This window comes from Triticum aestivum, chromosome 7B, assembly GCF_018294505.1.
Source record: "Triticum aestivum cultivar Chinese Spring chromosome 7B, IWGSC CS RefSeq v2.1, whole genome shotgun sequence".
Classification (NCBI taxonomy): Eukaryota; Viridiplantae; Streptophyta; class Magnoliopsida; order Poales; family Poaceae; genus Triticum; species Triticum aestivum.
This window is the reverse complement of record NC_057813.1, coordinates 570,285,374-570,302,174: the sequence shown is the minus strand read 5'-3', so window position 1 is coordinate 570,302,174 and position 16,801 is coordinate 570,285,374. Positions and strand designations below refer to the sequence as shown.

At 45.7% G+C, this 16,801-nt stretch overlaps 1 protein-coding gene across 2 annotated transcripts; it reads left to right on the top strand.

Annotated features, from left to right (window-relative positions):
* The first annotated feature begins 13,020 nt into the window (after positions 1-13,020).
* LOC123159697 (cell number regulator 13) lies at positions 13,021-14,982 on the top strand. 2 transcript variants are annotated; one of them, XR_006479850.1, is made up of 3 exons: positions 13,021-13,600; positions 13,733-14,463; positions 14,578-14,982. XR_006479850.1 is itself a non-coding variant. In XM_044577514.1 (2 exons), the coding sequence occupies exons 1-2, from the start codon at positions 13,151-13,153 to the stop codon at positions 13,901-13,903; spliced, it is 621 nt and encodes a 206-aa protein (XP_044433449.1). In that variant the 5' UTR covers positions 13,021-13,150; the 3' UTR covers positions 13,904-14,982. The 2 variants fall into 2 exon arrangements, 1 of the variants encoding a protein (XP_044433449.1); XM_044577514.1 differs by having other exon boundaries at positions 13,733-14,982.
* The last annotated feature ends 1,819 nt before the right edge of the window (positions 14,983-16,801 follow it).

Sequence of the window (16,801 nt, the reverse complement as noted above, 5' to 3'; positions counted from 1 at the left end):
GAGTATGCGCGCGTTCATTTGTCGATGCCTATTACTCTTGTGGCCCGTCAAGCCATTCCGTCCTGAATGACTAGGAGAAACAAACTCCAGTACCTCATCCATATTTAGGATTGGGTCAAAGTAGTTGTGTTCCGCAGATCAAGTTACAATCCAGCTTCTGGTCTGCTCTACCCTGAAGTATTACCTTCTTTATGACAGGAATTTCATGAGAATTGCACCACCTTTTGTGAATTCTTGACATAGTGATACTTCTCGCCATCCTTTTTCATTCCTCGGTTCCGTGTTGATGCAACCGGAATACCGACAAATGAATTGTGATGTGTGAAATCAATACTCCTAGCAACCTCGTTGCTTGGTAGTTAAAGGATAATAATTTTATTCTTAGTATGTTGGTTATTGAATCACCATTCTAAGATTGATCGTGCTACCTAGTCCTTATTTCCTGGTGCACTCTTTGATTGATGAGTTAGGATTTGTCAAGTCCTCGCTCATTTGATCATATCATCTTGCCCTAAAAAGCAAGATTGTTCTCGAGCTTACTAACATATCGGTGGTTCGTGATTTTCCGAAGATCTTCTCGGAAGTACTACCAGGTCGTCACCTGACCGTTATGTTGAGCCCGTGATCAAGTTGGTTTCTTATGAACCACCTTCTTTCCAAGAATCGGTGTTAGATATCCCTGAGCTAGTTGGTTAAGCTGGACAACAACTTGGAGAGTTGGAGGATAAAAGCTTGCCTGACTTAGTTCGTTCCAAAGGGATAATCTTGTGTAGTGTGTGTTGAAGAAAGATGTCCCTGTGATCAGTTGCTGGACCTATTGTCTTATCAATCCCTTGATTTGAGTGTGGGCTATCGTGAAATCAAATCAGTACCAACGATGCTCGTAATGTTGTCCTACTCGTGGTTGATCCCTCGAGCATACACCATTACATCTTTGGTCTGACCAATGCTATCACCGTGTTCACATGATGGTGGAAGCCCAGTGATATGGAAATTCCGATGAGTTGATGTTGAGCCCATCAGTAGCATTTTGTCTCCCCCATGAATCATGTTGAACATCAACCTAGTGTTGGAAACTTGTGTAAGCATTTCTTCGTGTTTCGTTCATGAAGCATATGTTTGAATGAAAGTAGTGGTTTTCCCTAATTCATGTGCATATGATGCAAGTTGCCGCCATGAATTTGAGGAAGATTGTTTTGTTTCCCTGGAATCATTCCAAATTAGTCATGCACACGTGCGAAGTATTCTGTGGTCTGGAGACTTGCAACCTTCATTCCATATGTGTCCCGAGCACACCAAGCCACTGATTGATTTGTTCAAGGGGAAGAAGTTCCTTCATAAGAGCTAATCATATGACTTATGCAAGGACTTCGTTATCCACGGTGATGGTTCCCAACCAGAACTCGGTAGTGTTTTATTGTAAGACTACCACGTGGTCATGCTTGTCCGGGACAACGTGTTCACATGTTTGTAGCAGAACCAGCTCATGTTTTGGAGCTTACTATCGTAGTTCATTTCCCGAGAATCTCGCAACGTCATACCATCGATTTGTGTTGCAAACTTTCATTTATCTTTCTAGACTTGATGAGTCTGGGATATCCTGACACCAACCAGATCTGAATCTCAGGCAGATATGATGGTTTGGAACATTTCCCAAGAACTATAATATTGGTCCCTCGATAACCGGTAAAGTGGATGTCGTGGCCAACACACCCAGCTGGAAGACCTGTTATTATAATATCTTGATTGAGGAAGTTGGCCACCTCCCCATAGGGATTTTGTAGGATTTACTCCCTAAATGCCCCTATGGATTTTGAGATCCCGAAGTCCGACCTTTTTACTTGATGTTCTAGATATCAAACCATATCTATGAATGGGATACACTAGCACGTCAAGGAGAACATTGGAAGCGGAGTGCTAAATGTCTCTCGGTCGATCATCCAGATTTTTATTTCCTTGGCCTCGCTAAGGTGAAATCTGAGAAGGTGTTATCTTCCTTTGCATCTGCATCGTCCATCGATGTTCATCATGGTGGTATGTTGTGTTGCCAGGATCCTTGACACGGATGTTGGTAAAACCTTGATGAATATGGAAATGCTCAAGTTCTTGAGAGCACGCACAAGCGCTAGGTGTTATCATCAGCACTAACTGGGTTTGCTCTCAGTTTCCTCGGCAATGCTATGATCTTTTCAAACAGTGAATTCACTCCCTATTGTTGGGTTCTTCCCCAGTTACCAGAATCATTCCCAGCATTTGCATTTTGTTCCCAGCTTGCACCGCCAATGTGCCATTCTACCACGGGTCTCTTCCATCTCCGGTGATAAGCAAATTCATCCATTACGTTGTCTTCAACAAGGTAATCCACATCATCCAAATCCGAGTATGCCATTCTACCGACCCCGCCAATCGATTGCTGTGATTTGCCTTCGGCTGATATAGAGAGTCTCAGTGATCTCTATATCAAAGGTAATTCTTTTTGCCACTTAAGATAATAATCTACGAATCACCCTTCTCCAGGATGTTTCGTCGTGGTGTCATGGCAATTCAACTCCTCGCTATGTTGACAACCAATCACCACATTCCTAAGTCTGGAATTGCTGTCTACCTAGTGAACCTCGTCACCTGCTCCACTCCGTCCCTCTAGAGGTATGCTTCGCCTCTCAGCTTGAGAGATGTTGCTATGTCACATTCCGGGAGTTAATCCTGAGTTGTTCGATCTTCGAGAAGATCGACCCTTCTAGAGTCTCCTTCTTCCCTCCATGTCATGTTGACAGGATTTCTCAGAGCAAGACTTCAAGACAATAATGATGAATGAATCAACGTTCAACTGAAGTGCACCCTGGATCGTGAAGATTATACTAGTTTGCGTTTCCCCTTTACCTTACCCTACACTTTCATTTATCTTTCTAGACTTGATGAGTCTGGGATATCCTGACACCAACCAGATCTGAATCTCAGGCAGATATGATGGTTTGGAACATTTCCCAAGAACTATAATATTGGTCCCTCGATAACCGGTAAAGTGGATCTCCTCATGGATGGAACCCGAATAGGCGATAAACCTGGACTAGAGACTTGAGTGTTTAGGCAGGCCGTGGCCGACACCCACGTTGGGCTTCCGCTTGAAGGTTGCCGAGTACATGTCGTGTAAACGGCGGTAAGTGGTGAGAGCGTGTGTGAAGAAGTACACCCCTGCAGGGTTAATATGATCTATTCGAATAGCCGTGTCCGCGGAAAAGGACTTCTGGGTTGCTTATATCAGTTCATAGACAAGTGAAAGTGGATACTCTAAAATACGCAAGATAAGCGTGAGTGCTATGGATGGCGTTCTCGTAGGGAGACGGGAGCGGATCCATAGTGGTGTATTGATATGGTGAATATGTGGACTCGTGTGCGCCACCTCAAAAGAGTCGCTTGCAGTCGTAGTTCAGGATAGCCACCGAGTCAAAGCTGGCTTGCTGCAGTTAAACCCCACCATCCCCTTTGTTGATAACGATGCATATGTAGATAGTTCTGATGTAAGTCTTGCTGGGTACATTTGTACTCACGTTTGCCTATTTTATGTTTTTGCAGAGAGACTTCAGTCTCACTAGTAGTTCCACGTGGACTTCGACGTTTAGCTTGTTACCTCAGCTACGATCTGGTGCCCTCGGCAGGATCTGATAGATAGTCAGGCCTCTCAGCCTTTTTCATTTATAGATGTCTGTACTCAGACATGATAGCTTCCGCTTGTGCTTTGACTTGTATGCTCTGATTGTTGGGTCATGAGACCCATGTTTGTAATATCTCGCTCCTCGGAGCCTATTGAATAGAATACTTGATTTGTAGAGTCATGTTGTGATGCCATGTTGTATTTGCACATATCGAGCATATTGTGTGTATGTTATTGAAATGCTTGGTATGTGTGGGATCTGACCATCTAGTTGTTTATCTTTAGTAGCCTCTCTTACCGGGAAATGTCTCCTAGTGTTTCCACCGAGCCATGGTAGCTTGCTACTGCTCCGGAACACTTAGGCTGGCCGGCATGTGTCCTTCTTCGTTCCTGTGTCTGTCCCTTCGGGGAAATGTCACGCGATGAATACCGGAGTCCTGTTAGCCCGCTACAGCCCGGTTCACCGGAGTCCTTCTAGCCCAGTGCTACAGCCTGGATTCACTCGCTGATGACCGACACGTTCGATGCTGGGTCATGGATGCATGTCCCTGTAAGTCTGTGCCACTTTGGGTTTACGACTAGTCATGTCAGCCCGGGCTCCTTATCATATGGATGCTAGCGACACTATCATATACGTGAGCCAAAAGGCGCAAACGGTCCCGGGCAAAGGTAAGGCGACACCCGTGGGAATACCGTGCGTGAGGCCGCAAAGTGATATGAGGTGCTACAGGCTAGATCGATGTGACATCGAGTCGGGGTCCTGACAGGAAGCAACAATATCTGAGTACAGACATAAGTTAAACAAGTTTGCCTTAAGAAGGCTAGCACAAAAGCAACATCGACCGAAAAGGCAAGGCCTCCTGCCTGGGAGCCTCCTAACTACTCCTGGTCATCCGCGGTCTCCGTCACGTGGTAGTAGGCAGCCTCGGGGTAGTAGCAGTCGTCAAAGGTGTCATCTGGCTCCTGGACTCCGTCATCTGGTTGCGTCCTCCGAGAAGAATCGAAAAGGGGAAAAAGAGGGAGCAAAGCAACCGTGAGTACTCATCCAAAGTACTCGCAAGCAAGGATCTGCACTACAGATGCAACATTATCAAAGGAAGGTTGTATATGTGGACTGGACTGCAGAAATGCCAGAATAGAGAGAAGGCCTAGTCCTATCGAAGACTAGCATCTTCTGGAAACCACCATCTTGCAGCAAACAGGAGGGAGTAGAGTAGCATAAAGTAAAGTAGTAGTAGTGTTATCAACCTCGGCTAGAGATCCTTTCTCGACTCCCTGCGAGAAAGAAATCCCAGAGTTGTACTATCCAATTATCATCACAATCCAATTCTCATCACCATCCAATTCTCATCACAAGTATCCAGTTCTAGTTGTATCGATCGGGATACAACTCCGAGTGTCCGTTACCGTAGGACAGGCTATCGATAGATGTTTTCTTCCCTGCAGGGGTGCACCAACTTACCCACCACGCTTGATTAACTCCGACCGGACACACTTTCCTGGTTCATGCCCGGCCTTGGCCAAACAATACGCCACAACCCGACCTAGACTTAACAGAGAGGTCAGCACGCCGGACTAAACCTATGCCCCCAGGGGTCATGGGCCATCTCCCCGGAAACTCCTGCATGTTGCGTACGCGGCCGGTGAGCAGACCTAGCCTCCCTTATACAAGACAAGGCGTAACCAGTCCAACCCGGCGCGCGCCACTCAGTTGCTGACGTCTATTAAGCTTCGGCTGATGCATACGACGCAGAACGCCCATACTATGCACACGTGATGGTTAGTGCTATCAGGCCAGAGGCCCCTCGGATCAAATATCCAAATCGTAGTGGATTAGGAACGCGCGGTAACAAGCGGAGACTCACGAAAGATGTGACCCCGTTGCCCCGTCTCGAGGACTTGCGGCAAGGGCTAAGAATGCCCGGCCACGCCTCATATTCAACTCTCGGGTACCCTCCAGGTCAACCCGTCTCCACATCACTCGCAATTATGCTCGCGCGGGTACCCCTCAGGGTCGACCCGTCTTTAGTAACATGGTTCATTGTAAAGTCATAGTAATCATAGTAACCGTGTGTCCAAACATCAAGGGGAAAACCCGATGAATCACCCCCGGTGAATTTCACTCGATGTAATCATCAAGGTGAACGTAAGATGAATCACCCCGAGGTTCACACTTGAGGGGTTGCACGACAGAGTCGTATCGGAAGTGGTTAAGGCGGAATCACCCTCGATGACCACGACTGAATAGCTATGCTATAGGGTTAACATCAGAAGTGCTGTAGAGGTCTCACCCTTGGCACTCGATAGTAACCCAACATTGTCGAGCAACTAAGGGGAAAGTGATGTGCGGTGCCGGGGCCTGGTCTTCGATCCCGTTGATTGGGTCTTCAATGATGAAGCAGGGGCAACAAGGACAATGTGGGGGTCACTGATGGATCACTAACCAACCTATACTAAGCAGTTTAGGATAAGCAGGTAAGGTACAACAGCAGATACAAAAGCAGGCTATGCATCAGAATAGGAGCATACAATAATAGTAGCAAAATCTAATGCAAGCATGAGAGAAAGGAATGAGCGATATCGGGATGATCAAAGGGGGGGCTTGCCTGGTTGCTCTGGCAAGGAGGGGTCGTCGTCGACGTAGTCGATCACAGGGGCAGCATCGGTCTCGGGGTCTACCGGGGAGAAGAGGGAGAAGAAACAGTAAATATAAAGTAACCATAGCATAACCGAACAACAGGCAGAGCTAGACGTGTTCTAATGCGGTGCTACATATACCGGCGAGGGGGGGGGGAAGGCAACCGGGAATGTTTTCCCGGTTCCGGACCTGTGTCAGACAAATGGCCGGAGGGGGAAAGTCCCATGTTCAGCATGCTAGGGGCATGTGACAGATGAACAGACCACGTATCCAGATTCGTCACGTTTTTCTGAGCAACTTTCATGTATAAAGTTTTTCCAACCGAGCTACGATTTATTTTCTATGAATTTTCAAAGATTAAACCATTTACTGGAATTATTTTATTATCTAAATCAACATTATCTAGAACAGTAGCGGATGACGTCAGCATGACGTAGAGGTGATGTCAGCTGTCAACAGGACGGTTGACTGAGGTCAATCCTGACCTATGGGTCCAGTGCGACCCACATGTCGGCGTCTGCGGCACTAACAGTTGATTAAATTGACTAACATAACTAATTAGGGGTGTGGGCCCCACCAGTCAGTGGCTAATTAGTGATTAAAACAAATTAACAGATTAATTAACATTTTATTTATTTATGAAACCTGTTAATTAGCGCGGGGCCCACATGTCAGTGGGCAGAGTGCCCAGTCAGCAGTTGACCCAGTCAACTAGGTCAACTAGGATCCGCGGGGCCCAGCGACAGTGTCACAGCGGGCCCACTTGTCAGGTCATGTTGGCGACGACCGGAGACTCGACGCCGGCGACCAAAACTACGGCGGTGCGGCCTCGGATGTGCCCGGAAAAAGTGCTCCGGCCACCATTTTGCGCGCACTTGGGCGCGTTCTAAAGCGGAGACCAAACCACGTCGAACTGTGGCGGTCTCGCGGCCAGGGAGGCTCTACGGCGATGGCGGCGAGCACATCGGCGGCGGAGCTCGCAGGTGCGCTACGGGGAGGCAGCTGCGGTGTGAATTTGCGCACGCGTTCGGGCTCATTCAAACGCGGGAACATCACCGCATCGTTCTAACCCAACGGCGCCGGCTATGGTGGTCGGAAGCGACGGCAGCGACGAGTTCGGGCGGCGGATAGAAAAAGAAATGGCGCGGCGGCGAGCAAGCTACGGTGATGCAGAAGGTGCGAGGAGAGGAAAGGAGGGAGGGAGGAGCTCACCGAGCGGCTCACGGTGGCCTGTGGTCAGTTTAGTAGCAGCAGAGCTCGACGCAGACGGGGGCGCGTCGGTGGTCGACGGGGAGGCGACCTCGAAGCCAAAGACGCGGGGCCTCTCCGGCTCCTGCTGTTGGGCGATAGGACAAGGTCGAGGCCCGAGCAGCTACTAAACACCCTGGCGCAGCCCGGGGTGGCGCCGGAGCGCGCGGACGACAGCAGGCGGCGACAGGAGGGGTTCGGTGAGGCGGGGGATCTGATGAGGGAAGGCCGAGAGGGAGAGGGAAGGGGACGGAGAGGGGGGAGTGGCGGTAGGTAAGGGGGGGACTCGAGGCGTCCGGGGGTGTGGAGGCCTTATCCTCTCGCGGGGGGTCGTTGTCGGCGAGGTGGTTCGGCGGCGACCAGCCTCCTGTAGCGACGTGCACCGGGGGAACAGTGGGGGAGACGACCAGGGCGGTGAGCTGGGCCTGGCCGGCTGGGCCTGTCTCTGTGGCCTTAGGCCCAGGGGCAGGGGGGTTCCCTTTTCCTTCTTCTTTATTTTTTGCATTTCTATTTCTTTTCTCTTTTTACAGAATGCTTTGCAAATTTTTGGAGCTACCAAAAGGATTCTGTAAAATGTGGGACTTGGCCACATAATTGCAATGCAATGTTTGACACAGCCACAAAAAGTTTGGAAGAAGTTTGAATTAGATGGAATTTGCAAAAAGATGGAAAAGCAATTAATTTGCTGAGTGGCACTGTTTTAATTTGCTATAGTCCATCTTAGCTTGGAGGTGATGTTGTTTTCCTTAACAATCATTTTTTATGGAATTTTTACTAAATGATGGACTATTTTGCAACAACTTTTGTGCAACTTCAAAAATCACTTGCAAATTGAATTTGATTCCAAAGTGGAATTTCAAATGAGATTTGAATTAAAGGTGATTAAGCACTGTTTGGAAAAATGATTAGTTTAATCACAGTGGGTTACTGTAGCATGACACTGGGGGTGTTATATGTGGGAGGAGGTGGATCGAGAGGGTCCGGGGACGGAGAGGAGGAAGTGGCGGCGGCGGCGAGGAGACTGGGAGGAGGGAGGAGGGGTGCGATGGGGGGAGGGGTTTGATCTAGGGTTTGGGGTGCGTGGGGTATCTCTTTTTCTTTTTTGTTTCTTTTCTTCTTTAGATGGATGTATGGATGGATGTGGGATGGAGAGATGGATGGATGGATGGATGGACGCCATGTCATCGATCCGTGGGAAGAGGCCTGATTGGTTCGGAAAATCAGTGATTTAAAATAGTTTCTAAGTACTAAAAATAGGGGAATTTTGTGAAGCAACTATCAAAATATTTTGCAAAACGGGAGAACTAAATTTTTCACTCAAGTTAGACCCCATTTTTATGGATGATCATCTATTTGCATGCATTTTTTATCTTACTAGATATTTTTAATCATTTTCTTGTGGCAAAAATGGTTTTTTTTGTAAAGAACCTACTAAATATTTGTTGTAAAATTGGACCAAATCAATTTTAAAATACTAGGTCATATTTAATGCATAATTGACCAAATGGTTGGGTGTCAAAAGTTTTGATCCACCTATGGTGAAAAAGACAAATTTCCGCCGTTTCAGGTGGAAGCGGGTCAAATTTGAACTGCAGCTACCTCATAGTTTGCCCTTTATTTTTTCCAAAAATAATTTCTAGGTACCTAAGTATCTATTTAATCAGAGAAATACCAAAAAATTACAAGATTCAGCCACTAGCTAGGAACGGTCATTCCCGCCGTTTTAACCGCATTTTGAAATGGGCATAAAAAATTCAAAACAAATCAAAAAATTGGAAAACCTTCGCATTGTGTCATTATATATGACCAAGTTTCCAGGAAAAATAATAAACTTGTAATACGGCAATTATTTCAAAAAAGTGTTCTCAGAAATGAGCTATCATGCGTGAAGATTCATGGCTTTCAAGCCAAATGATCAATCCTATGGCCACATTCATGGCATAGTTTGTTCAAATGATCTCATATTGTGCAAAAGGGTGCATATTGGAATGGAAAACAATGTTGATTTGGGGAGTTTTCACTTTCATTGCACAAAAGAGCCATTTTTCATTTTTCGAGTACCCGAAATGAGGTTTTTTTTAAGAAACTACCAAATAATTATTGCAAAATTGGACCAAATTATTTTTCTAAAATACTAGGCCATATTTAATGCACAATTGACCAAATGGTTGGGTGTAAAAAGTTTTGATCCACCTCTGATGAAAACGACAAATTTCCACCGATTGAGTAGGAAGCGGGTCAAATTTGAACTGCAGCTACCTCATAGTTTGCTCTCTATTTTTTCCAAAAATCATTTCTAGGTACCTAAGTATCTATTTAATCAGAGAAACACCAAGAAAATTACAAGATTCAGCCACTAGCTAGGAACGGTCATTCCCGCCGTTTTGACCGCATTTTGAAATGGGCATAAAAAATTCAAAAAAATCAAAAAATTGGAAAACCTTCGCATTGTGTCATTATATATGACCAAGTTTCCAGGAAAAATAATAAACTTGTAATACGGCAATTATTTTAAAAAAGTGTTCTCAGAAACGAGCTATCACGCGTGGAGATTCATGGCTTTCAAGCCAAATGATCAATCTTATGGCCACATTCATGGCATAGTTTGTTCAAATGATCTCATATTGTGCAAAAGGGTGCATATTGGAATGGCAAACAATGTTGATTTGGGGAGTTTTCACTTTCATTGCACAAAAGAGCCATTTTCCATTTTTCGAGTGCCCGAAATGAGTTTTTTTGAAGAACCTACCAAATAATTATTGCAAAATTGGACCAAATTATTTTTCTAAAATACTAGGCCATATTTAATGCACAATTGACCAAATGGTTGTGTGGAAAAAGTTTTGATCCACCTCTAATGAAAAAGACAAATTTCCGTCGATTCAGTTGGAAGCGGGTCAAATTTGAACTGCAGCTACCTCATAGTTTGCTCTTTATTTTTTTAAAAATCATTTCTAGGTACATAAGTATCTATTTAATCAGAGAAACACCAAAAAATTACAAGATTCAGCCACTAGCTAGGAACGGTCATTCCCGCCGTTTTGACCGCATTTTGAAATGGGCATAAAAAATTCAAAAACAAATCAGAAAATTGGAAAACCTTCACATTGTGTCATTATATATGACCAAGTTTCCAGGAAAAATAATAAACTTGTAATACGGTAATTATTTTAAAAAAGTGTTCTCAGAAACGAGCTATCACGTATGGAGATCAATAGCTTTCAAGCCAAATGATCAATCGTATAGCCACATTCATGGCATAGTTTGTTCAAATGATCTCATATTGTGCACAAGGGTGCATATTGGAATGGAAAACAATGTTGCCTAAGGAATTTTTCATTTTTTTGCACGGAAAATTCATTTTTCATTTTCCGAGTGCCCAAAAGGAGGTTTTTTTTGTGAAGGAACTACCAAATAATTGTTGCAAAAATGGACCAAATCAATTTTATAAAATACTAGGCCATATATAATGCACAATTGACAAAATGGTTGGTTGGAAAAAGTTTTGATCCACCTCTGGTGAAAAAGACGAATTGCCATTGATTCAGCTGGAAACGGGTCAAATTTGAACTGCAGTTGCCTCATAGTTTGCTCTTTATTTTTTCGAAAAATCATTTCTAGGTAAATAAGTATCTATTTAATCAGAAATACATGGTTTGATGGCGAGACATCGAGGTTTGGACGGTGGCCGAGGGCCCCAACTCTAGAGCGCGTAAGCTCGCATGCCCGCCGCGTGGTCACCGCGTGATCGTGGCGTTGCCATGTGTTCTGGGCGGCCTAGGTATGTCTAGTGGGTTGGGAACTCCCCAGGTAGGTGCTAGGAAGAAAATCACAACATAAGATTCTCACGAGGAGACCGATCGATGCTCAAACATGAATAAGCAGCCAAGTGTTTGATTAGCGGTACGGGAAATGTACATGGCTAATGGGCGTGAGTTTTGGCTGAGGATGATTAGTTATTAAGAAGACCGTCTTCACAAATTTTCAGCTCAAAAGGAGGGGCCTAGGTGGTACTTGCTTTGCAAAGTACCACACCGGACATAAATACGAATGTTGAAGCTGGGCTCAAAATAATGAATGGATTGAGCTGGCATTTGGTGGAGGATGGTTATTTGGGCATAGGAAAGCACTGTAGAAAATGGATACTATTAGGACATGCCAAAGTGGTACTTCCTTCACAAGCTGTTGTTCTGAACAGAATAGGAAAATGAATATTTTTGAACTAGGCAAGGAAGGTTTTTACATATTTGACGAAGATATGACCCGAAGAATTTATGAGATTTTTTTGGGAATTTTGGGAATGACAGAAATATAGGTTGCTTCACAACCTAGGGCAAAAACTGCCACATGGACATGACACATTTTGGGAATGACAGAAATATAGGTTGCTTCACAACCTAAGGCAAAACTGATGTGGTGGCGCCTAGTCATAGCAACCCACCACAATTTACAAGGCTATGACCATCTATATTGGTCGTTAACAACTAGAAATAAGGCAGCGGACTAGCGCTGTTTGCTTTATGACCTTTTCGTATAAGCAAATTACGACCTTTCTGACCAAAATGGTCGCAATGGTTTAGGGTTTGGAACCTCCCGAACAGCTTTTGACCAATTGGTCTGAAATGGTCATAGATCTATGACCAATTCTTACAGGGTCACTTACAGAAGGTCACTAGTTGACATATTTCTTGTAGTGCATGCGTTGTGGTGTTGTCTCGGTTCGCATGACCTTTCAATTGTGCCCTAGGACACAAGTGGTGTTGCGACATTGTGCGGTCTCGAACACGCGATGCCCTTCAACTGTGCCGGTGGCACACATGTGCCGTGGCGTTGTCTCGGCTCACGTGACCTTTCGATTGCACCCCACGACGCAGGTGGTGTCACGGCGTTGTGCAGGCTCGGATGCGCGACGCCTTTCGATTGCATCGATGGTGTAGTGTCCTGGTTTGGTCTTGGCTGGCCAATGTCGTTTTGTTTACACTGGCGGTGCTCTTGTGGTGTAGTGTTGTGCTTTCCCTCTCTCTTCTCCCCTGTTATGTGTGTTGTTGTGTGTGTCATTTTTCTTTATTTCTTCTCCTTACATATCCCCCTGTATTTTCGGTTCATTTGAATCTATCTTGTGATAGGCTGCAAAGCCTTATAGGCAACATGAATACAATTCAGGTGGGGAAGCTCCCCCCGTGAAAATTCAAAAAAAAATGGAGGTCACACAAGATGGGAAGCTTCTCAGTAAGTTCGTTAAGTATCACTTCAAACCTTGAACAATTGGTCGTGTCACGTCGGACCGACTGCCCTAGCCCTTGCTCAGTCTCATTTCTGACGAACCATTCATACTAGAAGCCTGAAGTTTCCGGGAACCTGCCCAACTTTGGACCCACCTTAAGCTATCTCTGTCCAAATGTCAATAATGGAGGTATGATTGACAAATCCAATAATTGAACGGTAGGAGCATATGGTGTGTATTGCCCACGCTAGTCAAAGTCATCGTCTTCACTTGTACACCGTATCTCGCGGGCGGCCTTTTTATGAGCAGCTAGTTGGATCTTGCTCTCCCTGACCCAGAGTGAACGCATCCTCCTCCTCCTTCTCTTGGAACCAAACCAAGATAAGCAATGGCTCTAGTTGGTCAGGCTGCCATGGTTGCGCAATTTGCAGGAGTGGACGCCTACGGGCTCATCAAGATGATCGCCGATGCGGCGCAGACGGTCCGGAGGAACAGAGCCACCTGCCTGCAGCTCGCGCGCCGCGCCAAGATGATCGGAGACCTGCTGCACCAGCTCCACGCCGCGCAGCTCATGCAGCAGCCGGAGACGAGGAACCCCATTGAGCAGCTCGAGGAGACGCTCCGGCGTGCGCTGCTGCTCGTCAGGTCCTGCCAGGGCAGCGGATACCTCTACCGGTGCTTCATGGGGGCGCGCCACGCCGACGAGCTCCGCGAGGTGCAGGGTGAGATCACGTTCTACCTCCAGCTTTTCCCTCTCGTCAGCTACGTCGACACCACCCTCACCTGGGTCAGACTCCTCAACAAAGGTGCTGCTCCTCAACCTCCTTCATGCAAAGAGGTACAGCTAGTTCCAAGCCAGTTTTAATTGTTTCTGATAAATCTAGCAGAAACTAAACTCAATACTCAAGTTCTCTCTTCTGCCTTCCTGATTATGCAGAACTTACGATTTGTCATCTGTTTGTTTCTACAGGCACCTGTGGTAAGACCATATTTTGTGCCGGATGAATGGTGCTTGCTAGTTTCTTATTCAGGAAGTATACCTTGGCACTGTATACACATGGTTTACATCCTTCTCTTCTTTTTAATATCTATTAACCACCCGTCGGCAAAATTTATCTTGGCATGTATCTGCAGGAGTTAAAATTGTTGTGCAGCTGACCAATTGTTTCTTTTCTCATCACTTCATTGATTGAAAGGATTAGCAATTATACTATCTAGCTAGCACAATGTTTCTGCAACTGCTAGTTAGCATTGTGCTTGTTATGTATCGCGTTCGTGCTCTTGTCTCTGGAGAACCTGGCTGGCATAGAATGAAATTCAAGTTCACCCGATCCAAACCGCAGTAGTAAGTCGGTCTTTCGTTCGTGTGCCAAATAGGTATGTTGGTATTTTCTTTTCCTTGCAGAAGATCAGATCATAGTTGAGAACTGATCATGAGAATCTTGTGTATTGTTGTTTGTTTGCCACTCGAGTTATTGGGTGTTCACCTTTGCATCCGAAAGCTTACATTTTGATCCATCAGGATCACAAAGTTCCAGTTTCGGAGGCGCAGTCGCCGTCACAGGTGCTGTTGGATAATCGGTGTAAAGAAACTTACATGCCCCCTTCACATGCTGCAACCCTCCAGTTTCAAAGGGTAGCCTGTGTATTGCATCACACATGACTTTGCTTGAAGGCCCTCTCTCATCTATATAAGCAAATGTAGCTTTTCTATACCCTATTATTACAGGAAAAAGAATCATTGTAGCGAAAATAGCAACAATAGCTCTTGCCATTCTGCGTCACATCTGATCTTGACTTGTAATTTTTCACCAGCTTCAGCCTCAGGTTTCTGAATAGTAGGAGGTGAGCTCGGAAGCAGCAATAAGTCTCAAGCCCAGTGCCACTGTACAATTGATCCAGGCATCAGAGCTGATAGAAAATTAGAAGAGCGAATATAGGACGCTGGTTCCAGCAAAACTTGTCTCATTCAACTTCCTTTGATCCCAAAGAAACCCGTTTTGCAACGCCCGCGGCCAGAGTTACAGATTTACATAAACTGCAGAGATAATACTGGTTCTCACACATGGTTCTTGTTTACCTTGTATCTGCGCATTGCCATTGGCCGTACCTTGGAGTTTCTCTGTAACTGCGCATGACCATTGGGCGTACCTTGGAGTTTGTCCAAGCAGGCATACGCCCCACTTTATATTAATAAAGCCATGCAGCAAAATGGTACTACATCTGTCTAGTATACAAAAACATCTTATATTTTGAGAGGAGATGGTACAAGATATTGATTGAATCCTTGAGAGTTGGTCAAAGAAAATGCACCACAAAACAAACAAAGCACGCTACAAACGTGCAGTTGTGCACCACTAAACACCTCACGCATGTGGTCGAGATAAAGCACAAAAGACACGCCATCACTCTCGAGGGATCGCCACACTCATTGACGACGCCCCCAAAAGGGACACAATCACATAAAGCGAAGTGCCGCCACAGCCGTGCGAGCCGAAGTGGACGAAAGTTTTTACCAGAGTGCTGGAAGGTGTATATATATAGGTAAAATAGATGGGGCACCTAGGTGCCTGGGCACCGTGGTTCACTTTTCAAGTTTTCTAGGCATGGATTAGCACCTCCAAATCAATTGATAGCCTTCCAAAAAAGTCACACGCTAATTGCTTGTTGTCAATTGATTCATTTCCTAAAAAGACGCATGTTACATATTCCATGTAGGCAATCTTGTATATGCCAATTTGAATCTTGTCCAGGCCAGCACATGGACATGGGCATTATTCTACGTACGACATATATTTGTACCTATAAATATAGTATGGAGATACCTGAAAATATCTTGAATATGCACAAAATGTTTGTATATATTATATACCTATAAATATTGTACTTGTGAGTATGCATATTTTTTAGTACCCAAGATATTCTCGGGTATGCCTATACTGAATATATTTTTGGGTATGTGCGACTTATTGGTACATCCATGCAGAAAAAAAGACTCATTATTGCGTACATACGACTAGCTTATCTACATATAGCAAACTTCAAATGATTTGCAATCAAATGATTTACTCATTTACCCTTTTAAGTATGTTTATATTTTTTTATATGGGAAACCTGAGAATACATAATAGTATATTTTAGGTACCTACATTTTGTAATATAAGAGGATACATGTATGTACTCTAGATACCTCAGACACCAGAAATGTTACGTTCCTAAAAAATTCAGATATACGACCTACCGGAAAATGTGATATCCAAAGTAAACTATGTATATACCCTGCTAAAAATTTGAGATATACAACATACAGGAAAATGTTAGTTTCACATACATGAATAATATACCAATGTTTCTGTGTGTGTATATATAGGGTGGGTCTATTCTAATAACACCCTTAAGAGTCTTATTCTGCGCACCAAATCGCTTATTCTGCTAACACAAACGAACTGCGTGTACGTCCTGACCCGAACCCCACCAAACCCACAGGACCTACCTACCCCCAGGAAACCACCTTCTTCCCGACACGCCCCCTCCCCCTTACCTTCCTCCGTTCCTTCGCCCAGGCTGCCACCGGATCCGCCCCACGGCCACCGGCCTGGAGCCGCGATGGCCTGGATCCAGCCTCACCTCCTCCACACGAGCCTCCACCTCCCTCCACTACCTTCCACCTAGCCCCCTCGCCTTCCTCCTCGTCTCGTGCCCCCCCGGCTGCCACCGGATCCGCGTCATGGCCACCGCCCCGGAGCCGCGACAGCCTGGATCCGGCGTCACCTCCTCCACATGAGCCGCCACCTCCCTCCCCCACCTTCCTCCTAGCCTAGTTCCCGACAGTTGGCTAGGCCGGTAAACTAGAGCCACCGCCCCCCTGTGAGATCCGTGGCGGCCAATCTGGAAGAGGTAACTCCCCATGGTGCTCCACGACGAGGGATCCGAGGCCCACCATGCCGCTGACGATGGATTCGACCCGGCAACCGCCCACGGATACCTCGTCGCTTCCCTCTGCATCGTTGATCTTTCCCTGCTGGTTCCTCCCATCGTC

What these genes read in the sequence shown, in the direction of transcription:
- LOC123159697 (XM_044577514.1), top strand. Translation starts at nt 13,151, where the DNA reads ATGGCTCTAGTTGGTCAGGCTGCCATGGTTGCGCAATTTGCAGGAGTG. An exon ending in AACCTCCTTCATGCAAAGAG is followed by an intron (nt 13,601 to 13,732) that starts GTACAGCTAGTT and finishes TTGTTTCTACAG; the next exon opens with GCACCTGTGGTAAGACCATA.